Genomic DNA, 15927 nt, shown 5'->3' with positions numbered 1-15927 from the left:
CCATTTTTAGTTGAATTCTGGGTTGAATTCAAACAATTGCGGTTGATTTTTCAAATGCTACAGTATATAGGCCTAAATAGCGTCATTGATGATTGATACAAGTATGGTCACATTTAAATTTGCTCTGTTAAACGTATTACCCTTGAGGATGACTTTGATAGCAGCAGTGAATCTATTTAGTTTTTAAGTGGGGATCTCTCAACAAGCACTCTCACAATAGCACATTGGTAATAGTCAGTAACAAATATCATAGCCAAGCAGGCCTGAGCTTGTTTAAAACATTGAATGGGAGACCAAAGGTTAGCTGTAGATCAGGGATGGGCAACTTTGATGGGAATGTCATTTTGTGCATTTTGCTGCAATTTTACAGGTAATTTCCTGCAATTCTACACATTTTGCCATAGGGTGGAGGCAAATGTTTGCCATTTTTTTATGCTTTTAACTTAGTAGGAAATAATCTAAATACATTGAAGTTATTCGAAAGTGCATTAATTTGCTCAAGTTAATCATAAGACATAAACTAAATGCATTAGTGATTCACATTTACATGCAACGTTCTGAGACGGAACAGGAATTCCCCCATCGGTGTGTTGTGTGAGGTGTTTGCATGCGTATGTCTAGTCTTCACTTTGTGTAGCCGTTAGCGTCAACGCTAACGATAACTGTCTGCTGGAAAGGCTTTCCCAAAAACCTTCTCAATTAAATGTTAACTACAAAGTAGCCCATGTCTACCTGGCAGAAAGATATCATGAATATTTGCATCAGTCCAACGGCCATTTGTTTTGCAAACTCTGCAAACATGTATTTTTTTCACCCAGACCTCAAAGGTGGTCTCCTGATCTGGTTTAAGCATTGTTGTGGACTTAGAACATCCAATTGTTTTGTTTTTCTCAAAATGGTGTCAGCAAAAAAAAAAAAAAAAAAATGACAATGCTGGGAAAACTGAAACCTGGAAAAACAAAACGGAATTTTGGAGAGAAAAAAAAACTCACAGAATCAGGAAAGAAATCAAAGGGCACTATTAGGATAGAGAGAGAGAGAGAGAGAGAGAGAAACAGAGGGCATAATCATCCTGCAACTCAGTCCAATTAGCTGGCGAGTGAGATGAACCAATGACACCCATCAATCTCTGCCAACTTCCTGTGCCACGAACGGCTCCCACACAAACACAGCTCCTCTCTGCCTTCCTGCCCTGACACTGCTGAGACGTCCCAGTGCCATCTCCCTCACCATCACCCTACAGCACACACACCTGTCAGACCAGGCCTGGCCCTAGCTCTGTAACCACCTGGCGTACTCTCAAAAGTACTCTACCTTCCCCATCTCCATCATGGAGACATACCCTGCTCCAACCAAAATGGAGGGTGACAGAGACATAACCCTTAAGTAATCCATCACTCAATTCCCATCCATCTGGCCATATTCTGTTGGCCCTACATTTGTCACAGACAAACAACCCCAGAGTACTCCCATCCATAAAAATAGGAGTCAGAAAAGGGACATGGGCATATTATGACATTACGACTGCCTGGTTCCTATTCTTATGGTGATTTGGGATTGAGAGCAATATGGAGAGCTATCAGATGCGTTCAGAGGGGATTAGGGAGGGGGGAGAATTAAAGGGGGATAATGGAGGAGAGGTGAGGGGTTATACCTGTATTTCTCTCTGATCAAACACCTGCCTCGCCTCACAAAAGGTGATGGTCAAACATGTGACATGTCCAATCATGGTAGACATTAACACAGCATGATCTCTTATCAAATACCCTCTTGTGGTGACAATCACAGCACACAGGTCATTCAACCTTGATTAAATGCAAAAAAAGGCAAGCCATTACTGACCATAAAGCTTTAACTTTGGTCCCCTTAGAGCCCACCTTTTGGAGATAAGAGATTTGCGGCAAGCTTGTCTGTATATCATTCCAGAATAATCTTTTAAGCCTCTTGTTGTTTTTAATGTAATTAATAAAAACTCCAACATGTCAGTGCGGTCGGACATAGGCCTACAGTACATAGCATAATGAGGCGATTTATGGTGGGTTTCTGCGCTCAGGGGCCTGAGTGGACATGTTCCACTACTGGGTTGGAGAGGTGGAGGGTCACGGCAGAGAGGAAGAGGCGAAGGGAGAGGTTTCTCCGCCCAAAATCTGTCGACGAAAAATAAGCCCACGAAGTAAGGAATTTTTGTATGAAGTTCAATGAGAGTGTTGAATTTGGTCAGCAAAATATGTCATTGCAAATTTGCTAGGTGAGGCTTATTCGATCGAATAGAAGTTTCAAAATGGTTAGGATTGTTGTCGCGTATCAAAATAACTGGGAACTACAGTAGGAACTCTGAACTAGGAAATATCCGACATCGGTGCGATCAAGACAACTAGGAACTCTGTCTTTCAACTCGGAATTCCAAGTCAGAAACTCGGGCATCTTTTTAGAGCTCAGATTTCCAACATGAAAATCACTGACGTCATGATTTAACCTCGTTTTTTTTAGTTCCGAGTTGTCTTGAAAGCACCATAAGGCCCATGTGGTGTTATTGTGAAGTGTAATGTCACTCTACATGACTCCAAATGCTTCCAATTACCCTAGGACACACCCCTTCCGACCACACCTGTTCCCACTCTCTCAATCACCTGTCCTCTACATTTTTCACTCTCCAGTTCCCTTTGTAAGCAGCATGCTTTAGTTTGCTTGGTGATGCCCTATCCTTCCGCTGGCCGTGACTGATATGGTGCCTTTTCATTTACAGTACCAGTGAAAAGTTTGGACACACCTACTCATTCTATTGTTTCTTTATTTTTTTATATTTTCTACATTGTAGAATAATAGTGAAGACATCACAACTATGAAATAACACATATATATAATCATGTAGTAACCAAAGAAAAGTGTTAAACAAATCAAAATATGTTATATTTGAGATTCTTCAAAATTAGCAACCATTGCCTTGATGACAGCTTTGCACAGTCTTGGCATTCTCTCAACCAACTTCATGAAGTAGTCACCTGTAATGCCTTTCAATTAACAGGTGTGCCTTGTTAAAAGCATATTTGTGGAATTTCTTTCCTTCTTAATATGTTTGAGCCAATCAGTTGTGTTGTGACAAAGTAGGGGTGGTATACACAAGATAGCCCTATTTGATAAAAGCCCAAGTCCCTATTATGGCAATAACAGCTCAAATAAGCTAAGAGAAATTACAGGCCATCAGTACTTTAAGACATGAAGGTCAGTCAATATGGAAAATTTCAAGAACTTTTAAAGTTTCTTCAAGTGCAATCGCAAAAACCATCAAGCACTATGATGGAGCTGGCTCTCATGAGGACCGCCACAGGAAAGGAAGATCCAGAGTTACCTCTGCTGCAGAGGATAAAGTCATTAGAGTTACCAGTCTCAGAAATCAGCAATTAACTGCACCTCAGATTGCAGCACAGAGTTCAAGTAACAGACATCTCAACATCAACTGTTCAGAGGAAACTGTGTGAATCAGGCCTTCATGGTCAAATTTACTACTAAAGGACACCAACAAGAAGAGACTTGCTTGGGCCAAGAAACACGAGCAATGGAAATTAGACCAGTGGAAATCTGTCCTTAGGTCTGATGAGTCCACATTTTTGATTTTTGGTTCCAACCGCCATGTCTTTGTGAGACGCAGAGTAGGTGAACGGATTAACTCCGCATATGTGGTTTCCACAGTGAAGCATGGAGGAGGTGTGATGGTGCTTTGCAGGTGACACTGTCAGTGATTTATTTAGAATTCATGGCACACTGAACCAGCATGTCTATCACAGCATTCTGAAGCGATACGCCATCCCATCTGGTTTGCGCTTAGTGGGACTATCATTTGTTTTTCAACAGCACAATGACCCAAAACACACCTCCAGGCTGTGTAAGGGCTATTTGACCAAGAAGGAGAGTGATGTAGTGCTGCATCAGATGACCTGGCCTCCACAATCACCTGACTTCAACCCAATTGAGATGGTTTGGGATGAGTTGGACCGCAGAGTGAAGGAAAAGCAGTCAACAAGTGCTCAGCATATGTGGGAACTCCTTCAAGACGGTTGGAAAAGCATTCCTCATGAAGCTGGTTGAGAGAGTGCCAAGAGTGTGCAAAGCTGTCAAGGCAAAGGGTGGCTACTTTGAAGAATCTCAAATATAAAATAGATTTTGATTTGTTCAACACTTTTGGGTGGGTTACTATATGATTCCATTAATGTTATTTCATAGTTTTGATGTCTTCACTATTATTCTACAATGTAGAAAATAGTAAAAATAAAGAAAAACCATGGAATGAGTAGGTGTGTCCAAACTTTTGACTGGTACTGTATATATATTTATTCTGAGAAAAGTGTTGAATACAATGTACAAAGTAGCCACCCTGCTGTTTAAACTGGTCATATCCCTTATATCCATGCTAATTTGTTACATTTATCCTGGCAGTCTCCTAAGTTATATGTTAAGCCTATTCCCCATAATCACATGGCACTACTTTGTCATGTCTGCACCTTTTATGTTGTGTTCTTAATGTTTCCCTTTTATATCTCCATTCCAGACCCTCACATCCAATCTTTTCTCCAAGGCCTTACAATACACAATTCCTAACACATTATTCCTATCCAACCTAGAGGCCTTACAATCCCAACACTTAACCTCCATCCAAACTCTCCCCCCCCATGTGCGTCTGTTCAACGGTGTATAATAATTACCTTTAAAACTGGATTTCTCGTCTCTCTCTCTCCTCATTGCATTCTGACCGATGTGCCAAGGTGACAGCATAAATCCTAAACAAGACAGTCCTTTAAAAAACTTCCAGTCCTTTGTTTAAGTTGTGCTCTCAGAGCTTAGTGTCAATCCTAAACACTACTGCTTAAAGAAAGGATGACCGACATCCATTGGTCATTTGTAATTGATCTAGGGTGAAATCTCTTCCTGTCATAACAAAATATCAGTGACAGTGCTTACCAGTCATATGTTCTGTTCAAAAGCAAACAGACAGGGCTACTTGTCTGATTACATATTCCTAATGTGTTGGCAACTCATTCTGAATGTTCACACGTGCCCGAGGTGATTTATGACAGGTGCGTGGGGGCCCATGACCTTTGGTTTTTGGGCATGTCACACACATGGTCAGCCATCAAACTTAAAGAGTGACTGAACACACCGAATTTCAGTCTTGGGTGTGGTTTGACGTGGCAGTTAAAGGTTTGTCTCCCATGAGACACCATATGAAAAAAGCCAGTATAATTTCCCCAAAACATCCACGAATATAGGATAACTCCAGAAATTGATGTTTTTGCTGAAATGTAATTTGCACAATTTTACATTAAGGTGTTTGATGCAGTATTTCTCAAGTTAAATGCATGATGTGTTTATGTATCTGCTGTGCTGATGGGCAGGTCTGCCTCACACTGTTCTGCGGTAGGATTGGATAGAGTCCAATCATTTCAGCTGTGTGCCGTGAGTGGGTAAATGAGCAATGTCTAACTCAACCTACCCCTCAAGTAAGTCATGAGTAACTCACAAAACTCTTTTGGACAAGACTGACTTTCTGAACAAAATGATCCTATTTACACTAGTCTATTTTGACACGAGAATAAATGTTTCTAATAATCGAAGCCACTGTCTATAGCCTACCATATAGCCCAGGAATGGGCAATACAGTCAGGGTCTAAACTTACTATTGAGTTAGAATAGTAGAATACACAAGGTGCACGTTTTGAAATGTGGTTGTGCATCAGCAGATTCTCTTATTTCAGTCACTCAAATAACCAATGTCAGCTAACATTTTTTAGATAGTTGGCTAGGCTAATTGAACAATCTAAACTCGTAATCACGTCCAAATTAACGACCAGGCATGAAGGGTAAGTGCCCAGGGGCCCAGACCCCCATAGATTTTGTTAGTCACTCACTCAGATAATTTTAACTTGACATAAGTCATGGCAAAATGTGTAGAATTTCAGGAAATGTTATAAAATTGCTAAATGTTCTCACAGCCCCATGGTAAAATATATACAATTTCTGGAAAGGGGGGCCCAAAAGGATAGAGCCGGCCCTGTCCAATGTGCAATTGTGTGTGAAGCCCTGGGCGAGACACGATGATGCCAGCATTACCACAAGCCTACGCTAATTCTCTCTCAAACGCTGAGCGACTGATGAACCAGGTTGGTTGCTTTCGCGCCTGGCACAGGCATTTGCCATAGAGTGACAACGCTCAAACCAAATGTTCACCAACACACACGATAAAATATTGTTGAGGTTCTATGACAGCCTACATCCGAGGTGATGTATTTGGTTGTCGAGGTGTAAGCCACCTTGCACGCTTCTTAACGTGTTGCAGCCGCGCACACTGCGGCATACGGAAAGACCAACGCATAGTCGAACACGATGAAGAAACATAGTGACCCATATCAGAGGTATCCTCACAATTAATGTGGGAGTTGTCATGAGAGCGTTGGGTCATAATGCCGAGGCAAAAAGCCACTGCGTCGACATTGAGACTAAATGCAGAGTTTCTCAAAACCTCTCGACATTGTTATAAACCATCACTTCACTAAGCATTTTGCACGGAATAATTATGAGCAATAACCATGCACTTTATCAGTGGTTCCATCTTATCTCAACATGGTTTGATGCAGATGAATATCTGGAAATGCTGGGGGGGGGGACACCATAAATGATTCGGACAATGCTTTGCTTGCATGTCCTTGAAAATGTATTTTTATAAGCGTGGTGAAAGACAATTCTCTGTATATAACTAATGGCTAGCTGGTTAGAGGGTGCACTATTACACCGCAGAATTCTCAGCTGTCCTCCCTGCCCCGCGTTTCTCAGCAGTTTCCCCGGCTCACACTCACCTGTCTTTGTCAGCAATACTGACATGCTCCATGCCATGCAGAGGACACTGCAGAGAAAACACACTTGCACGAAAAGCATCTCTCTCCTCCTGCGAACTTTGAAAATCTTTGTGATTATGGTCTTTTTCGAGACGCTCTTGTTCTCGTCCTGGTCCATGGCTGCAGCACGGCCAAACGGGGACTTATTGTCCTTGCCTCACTGCGGACGGGAGAGACGGAAGGAATTGCCCGTTTTCTCGGCTTCACACAGAACACGCTCGGGACGCTGTCCTCATTTCAAGTGGCCGGGGCGCAGATGCGAAGTAGTGGGGCGGTCAGTTTGGATGTGCTACCTAGACAATGTTGTTCAGCTGTTGGATTGCTAGAACAGCGCGTGAAAATTCCGTGCCTACACAACAGGCAATGAATGACAGGGCGGTCAATTCCGAAGGTCTCCAATCAATTCAGCATTTATCTCGCAAACCCCAGATTCTGACCTTTACGTTTAAGCAAATAAGCTACCATGGCATTTGAAATTAATTGGGGGCTATTCCGGGTTGCCTTCAAAGTAGCCTTCAATGTTCTACTGATTGTACATTTAAAGCATCCTCTTCAGTTAAATGATTCAACTACATATGGCTGCAGGCACCCGACTGGTTTCAATTAATACGCGGCGGAAGAGCGCATTCGGATTTCATCAAGGTTAGCCTAATTGTTACATTCGGGTAGCAGTCATGTCACATCGTTCGAAAACCTCCCCTTAAATTCGTAGAGCATTATAATAATAAGCGTGCGGATGATGAGACTATCGTCAACTCCGTCGCCCCAGGTGCAGTTTTCCTTTAAGCTACAGTCTTCGGTCCATTTAAAACACCTCGCCGGATTCCTCCAACTGTAACTTTTCCGAGGGTGTCATGTGCAGACACGTGATAGTTTGCGGCAGCGGACAATAATCTTGTCTATAGCTCGGTTACAATTGAACTGAAAACACTGGACCATCCACCTTGAAATCCTGACAGCAGCTCATCGACCACTCCGAACTAGAACTTCTGTTTCTTTGACAACAAAAAAACACCTTTATAATAAAGCATTGCATGTGTATCATTGTATTTGCGTAGCGGCATTGAGCGGTAGCAGTGTTTACAGAAGTTGCACATCTTTAGTAGCCTAGGCCCAGGAAAAAAATTGCCTTTTTATGAACACATTTCATGAACTTCTATGTAAATTTGCATGACTGGAGACTTTGGCATAATAATTTTAATAGCCTACTGCACAAATGATTGAAATGACAGGCTACTTTGACAAACTGAGATCAAACAAAACAACCTCTTGAATCCATCAACAGCCTACTGTAGGCCTAGGTGTGTGGTTTGACAATTATTGTACAATATGAGGAGGAAATTATAATCCTAAAAAAGCTTTCCAGTTTCCCTGACTCACCCAATGATGTGCTGCTCACTGGCCTTGCCGATGCGCTTGTGCCAAAATACTCTCACTTGAAGACTAAACCATGTTTAGGCCTATTTGGATGTTGATCAAATAATTTGGTAGCCTACAGCAGACAGATTCATATTTTATTTTCAGCAGGAGTCATTTCATTTCCAACCTGTATTTTCCCTTCATTGTATTTGAAATATTACGAAAAGCCTGTTTTGTCTGCATGCTGTTCACTGACAGATTTGAGGCGCAATCCCGACTGCAGGCTATGCCTTGTTATTGGGAGACAGGCAATCCACAGCTAGGCTATTTTTAAAAGAAGCTATTGATCCTCTGTAGCTAAATTATAGCCCTACATATGGTGTAGTAGGCTATTCCGAATTATTGCATTTCTTTCAGACAGCAGTTATTCTATCATTTTGACACATTTATTTCAATTTATCAGGGGTGCTGCAGCTCCTCCAGCACCTTTCCCCCGCTATGATTCTATAAGGAAATGAATGATGAAGCGCTGCTGCGCATAGGCTATCAGCCAACCAGACCGAATGATGTAAATCGAATGTTAATCATATCTTATGCTGCTGTGGCAGTACTGTTTATATTTAAACTAGACAGCTTGCAACACACACACACGACCTGTGACCCGCATCACAATGCATGTTTGGATACCAGGCGGCAATCTCCATACAGGGCAGACCAACGGACGGGATAGGGGTAGACTTTGGTGCAGTGAGTTCAGAACAACGGACGGGATAGGGGTAGACTTTGGTGCAGTGAGTTCAGAACAACGGACGGGATAGGGGTAGACTTTGGTGCAGTGAGTTCAGAACAACGGACGGGATAGGGGTAGACTTTGGTGCAGTGAGTTCAGAACAACGGACGGGATAGGGGTAGACTTTGGTGCAGTGAGTTCAGAACAACGGACGGGATAGGGGTAGACTTTGGTGCAGTGAGTTCAGAACAACGGACGGGATAGGGGTAGACTTTGGTGCAGTGAGTTCAGAACAACGGACGGGATAGGGGTAGACTTTGGTGCAGTGAGTTCAGAACAACGGAACAAAGAAATGTATACCAAAAATCTATAATTATATCACTACCCAAAAGGGCACTTGGCGAGTGGGAGAGCAAAAGGGGAAGGTGCCTGCCCGATTACATAGTCCTGAATTTGAAAAACCCAATCTAATATCTGTCTGCATCTTTCCTGAGCAGCATCCACCCTTTACTAACTGACTGACTCTGGACACTGGGATGTTCACAGTTTGATATACTAAACTCAGCAAAAAAAGAAACGGACCCGTTTCAGGACCCTGTATTTCAAAGATAATTCGTAAAAATCCAAATAACTTCACAGATCTTCATTGTAAAGGGTTTAAACACTGTTTCCCATGCTTGTTCAATGAACCATAAACAATTAATGAACATGCACCAGTGAAACGGTCGTTAAGACACTAACAGCTTACAGACGGTAGGCAATTAAGGTCACAGTTATGAAAACTTAGGACACTAAAGAGGCCTTTCTACTGACTCTAAAAACATTCTGCGTGAATGTGCCTTAGGCATGCTGTAAGGAGGCCTGAGGACTGCAGATGTGGCCAGGGCAATAAATTGCAATGTCCGTACTGTGAGACGCCTAAGACAGCACTACAAGGAGACAGGATGGACAGCTGATCGTCCTCGCAGTGGCAGACCACGTGTAACAACACCTGCACAGGATCGGTACATCCGAACATCACACCTGCGGGACAGGTACAGGATGGCAACAACAACTGCCCGAGTTACACCAGGAACACACAATCCCTCCATCGGTGCTCACACTGTCCGCAATAGGCTGAGAGAGGCTGGACTGAGGGCTTGTAGGCCTGTTGTAAGGCAGGTCCTCACCAGACATCACCGACAACAACGTCGCCTATGGGCACAATCCCACCGTCGCTGGACCAGACAGGACTGGCAAAAAGTGCTCTTCACTGACGAGTCGCGGTTTTGTCTCACCAGGGGTGATGGTCGGATTCGCGTTTATCGTCAAAGGAATGAGCGTTACACCGAGGCCTGTACTCTGGAGTGGGATCGATTTGGAGGTGGAGAGGGGCGGTGTGTCACAGCATCATTGGACTGAGCTTGTTGTCATTTCAGGCAATCTCAACGCTGTGCGTTACAGGGAAGACATCCTCCTTCCTCATGTGGTACCCTTCCTGCAGGCTCATCCTGACATGACCCTCCAGCATGACAATACCACCAGCCATACTGCTCGTTCTGTGCATGATTACCTGCAAGACAGGAATGTCAGTGTTCTGCCATGGCCAGCGAAGAGCCCGGATCTCAATCCCATTGAGCGCGTCTGGGACCTGTTGGATCGGAGGGTGAGCTAACATAGGCTAATGTGATTAGCATGAGGTTGTAAGTAACAAGAACATTTCCCAGGACATAGACATATCTGATATGGGCAGAAAGCTTACATTATTGTTAATCTAACTGCACTATCCAATTTACAGTAGCTATTACAGTGAAAGAATACCATGCTATTGTTTGAGGAGAGTACACATTTATGAACTTGAAAATGTATTAATTAACCAATTAGGCACATTTAGGCAGTCTTGATACAATATTTTGAACAGAAATGCAATGGTTCATTGAATCAGTCTAAAACTTTTCACATACACTGCTGCCATCTAGTGGTCAAAATATAAAGTGTGCCTAACCTGGAATATTACATTTTGGCATTTCTCTTACATTTCAAAGATGATTGAAAAAAAACATTTGTATTATCTTTGTATTATCTTTTACCAGATCTAATGTGGTATATTCTCCTACATTAATTTCACATTTCCACAATCTTCAAAGTATTTCCTTTCAAATGGTATCAAGAATTTGCATATCCTTGCTTCAGGTCCTGAGGTCATTTTAGGCGAAAATTGGAAAAAAAGGGTCCAACAACTCTTACAAATAAAGTACAAAAACGTTTGTATCGTCTTTAAGACATCCTCTATATAACATTTCAGCCAGACCGCTCAGCCAACCCGAGCTGCCTAAACGCCTGACCCCCACCTGTCTAGTCAGTAACTGAACTCTCTCCCTAACACTTCCTTTCTTTTTTATGTCTCAAGGGAAAGGTTTGGAAAACCAAAGTTGAATGAAAACACATACACCTACATATTAACACACAGAAACAGTTCACCCTCCATATAATTCATATCATAGGCCTAATAGTACTGTAGAGCTATTTTTACTTGCACACCATATAGCTGGGTCACCCCGTCCTGCCCCTAGGGGTCCAAGGCCCTGCAGCGCCCCAACCCAACACCCCCCACTCAGCCTTGGGATCTTAGTGAAACATTCATTATTGGTTTCAGGTGTGTTGCGCCAAGGCCAGAGTGACAACCAACAGTACGGCAGACCCCCAGGGCCAGGACTAAGCAACTAGGAGTTGCCTAAATAGGTATCTCCCCTGACGTGGGCATGTTTTAAATAGAGACTGCTTTTGTTGTACAGTATTCCATATGAAGGCATCCAGACCTTATGAAAGTTGTACAGTATACCCTTAATCTTAAAACAAATCTAGTGATGCTATACATAACTTGACGTCTTCCATACATTGTGGGAGGATAACCAGCCTTCCAATGAATGGCAATGCATTTATTAGCCACTATAAATGCTAGGTTACACAGTTTCTTCTGATAACAGTCTCCAGTATCAACATTTCCAAGCAAACAAAAACAGGGAGAAGGGAGAATCTGTAGACATGCTGAGATAAAAGAACATAGTCTTTGCCAGAATTCAGCCAGCCTTCACAAGACCATAACATGTTTCACACCTCCAGCAGAAGGATACAATTTCTGAATGCATGATATTCAGTTTCACTGGCATATAGTACATTCTATGGTGCAACACGATTTTGATTATTTAGTTATCATGGATCTAGTTCAGTCTTATCAATTACCTAAACATATTTAATAATCTCTTACCTAGCTTGATGACTGTGGATATTTTTGCTTACTTTTTGTTGTTCTAAATAGAGACGGCTAGAAGGGCCGTGGGACATATTAGATTGTGTAGAAATTATCTTCGATGCCCCAGAAAATGTGAGGAACACCAGACCCCCTGCCAGGTTATGTCCACCTCTGCAAATAGCACTGATGGGTGATTGAAAAAGTCATAGTCAATCGATCAATAATATAATAATACTCTTAGCAAAAATGTTTATTTTTAATTTACAATATGTAGAATCTATGAGAATAGAAATGTTCAGAACCTTTGTGAAACATCACAGCACAAAACTGGATGGTGTTCAGAGATAGATGGGAGGGGTTGAGGTGGAGCTGAAGGATGGGACTACAAACAAACAAAAGATAACTATTGTAAAATATACTGTGTCCGTAAAATGTATATAGTATATATAAGATGGAAGTAGAAGCCTAAGAGTTGTTGTCCATTCGTTTATCCCAATTAGGGGAGGGATGTTAGGGTTAGGGGAAAATAATAAAGGAAAATATATTTAAACCCAAAAAATATGGGTGATTGGAAATGATGCAGACAATTACATTGATGGAAGCCACAATCTATCTGCAATATTAAAGCTGATCTACCCCCTACATTTAAAAAACTATATACACTGCTCAAAAAAATAAAGGGAACACTTAAACAACACAATGTAACTCCAAGTCAATCACACTTCTGTGAAATCAAACTGTCCACACATGCACATTTGTGGCCTGCTGGAGGTCATTTTGCAGGGCTCTGGCAGTGCACCTCCTTGCACAAAGGTGGAGGTAGCGGTCCTGCTGCTGGGTTGTTGCCCTCCTACGGCCTCCTCCACGTCTCCTGATGTACTGGCCTGTCTCCTGGTAGCGCCTCCATGCTCTGGACACTACGCTGACAGACACAGCAAACCTTTTTGCCACAGCTCGCATTGATGTGCCATCCTGGATGAACTGCACTACCTGAGCCACTTGTGTGGGTTGTAGACTCCGTCTCATGCTACCACTAGAGTGAGAGCACCGCCAGTATTCAAAAGTGACCAAAACATCAGCCAGGAAGCATAGGAACTGAGAAGTGGTCTGTGGTCACCACCTGCAGAATCACTCCTTTTTTGGGGGTGTCTTACTAATTGCCTATAATTTCCACCTTTTGTCTATTCCATTTGCACAACAGCATGTGAAATTTATTGTCAATCAGTGTTGCTTCCTAAGTGGACAGTTTGATTTCACAGAAGTGTGATTGACTTGGAGTTACATTGTGTTGTTTAAGTGTTCCCTTTATTTTTTTGAGCAGTGTATATACACACATTACACCCCCCCCCCCCCCCACTTCTAAAACCAAAGTTGCGCCCCTGGTAAATACTGTATGAAGGTGTTTATGTGCATGACCATTTTTTTTAGGAAGTGTGTGTTACTGTATGTAAAGGGGTGTGTCCAAGCATTTATGTGCACCTGTGTGCTTGCCTGATGACTCAAACTGAATTCTTCCGCTGCTACATGTTCGCTACGTACTGTACTTCTGTCTGAGTCTGCCGTCGCTGAAGTCGTTTGTGGTAATGTCGAAGTGAGGGGCGTTGTAAAAAAAAAAGTCATCAGCAATTGGATCATCCCGCAATTACAAACCATACAAACTTGTCTCATAAGGGTAGACCGCCGTAGACCGTAGCCTTGATCTTGAGGCGCTGAGGGATGGAGATTGCGCCCCTCCCCCTGGGCCCCGCAGGTCACCTCAACTACCAAGATAACAGGCAGGAGAGGAGAGATGCCGCACGCAGCCACAGACCAATCCGCAAGGGGCAGGTTGACATGTCAGTAAGCAGCCTGTCAGATAAACCAGCCTGTCAAAAATCAGCCTGTCAGATTTCAGCTTGTCATCTTCCGCCACGACTTACTGCAGCCGCCCACTTAGTGGAAAACACCAAGGAGGATGTAAAGGTCAAGGGGTCAAGGCACTCGCCTCACAATATCTGTTGGACATGCATCATGTCAGACCAGCGTCAACCTCCAAAACACACTTTGCATTAAGGGATGTACTGCAATGCCATTTATGTTTTCTGAGGGGCCTGTGTCTGTGCCAGCTGGTCATGTGTGGATGGAAGGCATCTCTGTCATTAGGGAGGGCCTTCTAACCCTGTGGGACCAAATCATAGATCCAAAGAGAAAGAAAATGGATTACCCTTCATAAATACTTACTTGGCCTCTGATTATGAAAATATATTTTTTCAATTTCAAGTTTGTAGAACAATTTTATGGAATCGTTGCAAAAAGGCCACATGGGCTTCAATGGTATTAAAATTGTGCTTAAAAAAACTGAAATGATATACAAATCCCATTAAAATGGAGCAAAAGCATTGACGTGATGGAAACTATTGTCTAATGGTATATACACATCTGAAATGGCAAAATGTACCAACTTGACCAATTCAAATGTTTGTATTTCGCTATCAATTTTTTTTTGAAAGGATCAACTATTTAGGGTGTTTTCTACGTATGGAGAACATCTGACTTACTTTTAGTAATATTTGGTTGTCCTGACCTCGTTTAGAATACATTAAAAAATATATTTACTTTTGGTCATTTGACATGTCTGTAAGACAATGAAATACATTTTATATTTTGCCTGTAAAGGATGCAATTTAGGTAACGTGGGTCTCACAGGGTTCATCTGGCCCCAGGTCCTTCCATCCTGCAGCATGGGTCACCAGCCAGCCAGCAACACACACATGTCAAGGGATGAGTTCCCCCCAGGCCACGGCCCACACAGCAGGCAGGCAATCGGGGAGCCATGCCAGGGCTTGCTTACAGGACTTTATCCACTGTGCTACACTCCCTGGCCTGTTCCTGGTCATTGCAAATCTACACACATCACCTGCTTGCTCCCTCCTGCTACTTTTTTTCTCCCCAATTTCGTGGTATCCAATTGGTAGTTACAGTCTTGTCCCATCGCTGCAACTCCCGTACGGACTGGGGAGAGACGAGGGTCGAGAGGCATGCGTCTTCCTGAAACACGACCCAGCCAAGCCGCACCGCTTCTTGACACAATGCCCGCTTAACCCGGGAACCAGCTGCACCAATGTGTCCGAGGAAACACCGTACACCTGGCGACCGTGTCAGCGTGCATTGTGCCTGGCCCGCCACAGGAGTTGCTAGTGCACGATGGGACAAGAACATGCCTGCCGGCCAAACCCTCCCCTAACCCGGACGACGCTGGGCCAATTGTGCGCCGCCCCATGGCTTTCCTGGTCGCGGCCGGCTGCGACAGAGCCTGGACTCAAACCAGGATCTGATAGAGGTACAGCTAGCGCTGCAATGCAGTGCCTTAGACTACTGCGCCGCTCGGGAGACCCCTCCTCCTGCTCCTTCTGTGGGACCCATCGCAGTGTATCTGACCTGCAGCAGAGAAATAGAGACAGAGAGAAAGCTGTGTGTGTGTGGACTTTGATGCAAAAGCACACAAAAAAACACTAACCTCATTGTGGGAAGCTTGTGTCATGTCCTTACCCGGGAAAGACAAGTGTTGAGGGCGTTAACAATGGACTGAGTGACACACATAACAATCGGTGTGTTCAACAATACAGCAGTTTCTCCCCCTGTGTACCTCAGCAGTGGGTTGATTCATACCCCGCTATTCACAATTCAAATGAGCAATGCCTGCATCGTCATGCTACATTATTTAGCAATTCTAAAGTTGG

General features: G+C 43.2%; 1 protein-coding gene across 1 annotated transcript in view; it reads right to left on the bottom strand.

The window, feature by feature from the left end:
• LOC120023897 (sodium/potassium/calcium exchanger 4-like) overlaps positions 1-6927 on the bottom strand; it is a 70241-nt gene extending 63314 nt beyond the window's left edge. Inside the window, exon 1 of the mRNA XM_038967998.1 lies at positions 6849-6927. Within this exon, the coding sequence (XP_038823926.1) occupies positions 6849-6927 (79 nt within the window). The remainder of the gene's footprint in view (positions 1-6848) is intronic.
• Between the last annotated feature and the right edge of the window lie 9000 nt (positions 6928-15927).

The sequence above is a fragment of the Salvelinus namaycush genome, chromosome 29 (genome assembly GCF_016432855.1).
Source record: "Salvelinus namaycush isolate Seneca chromosome 29, SaNama_1.0, whole genome shotgun sequence".
Classification (NCBI taxonomy): Eukaryota; Metazoa; Chordata; class Actinopteri; order Salmoniformes; family Salmonidae; genus Salvelinus; species Salvelinus namaycush.
Note: the sequence above shows the minus strand (reverse complement) of the source record. Positions and strands in the feature narration are given on the sequence as shown.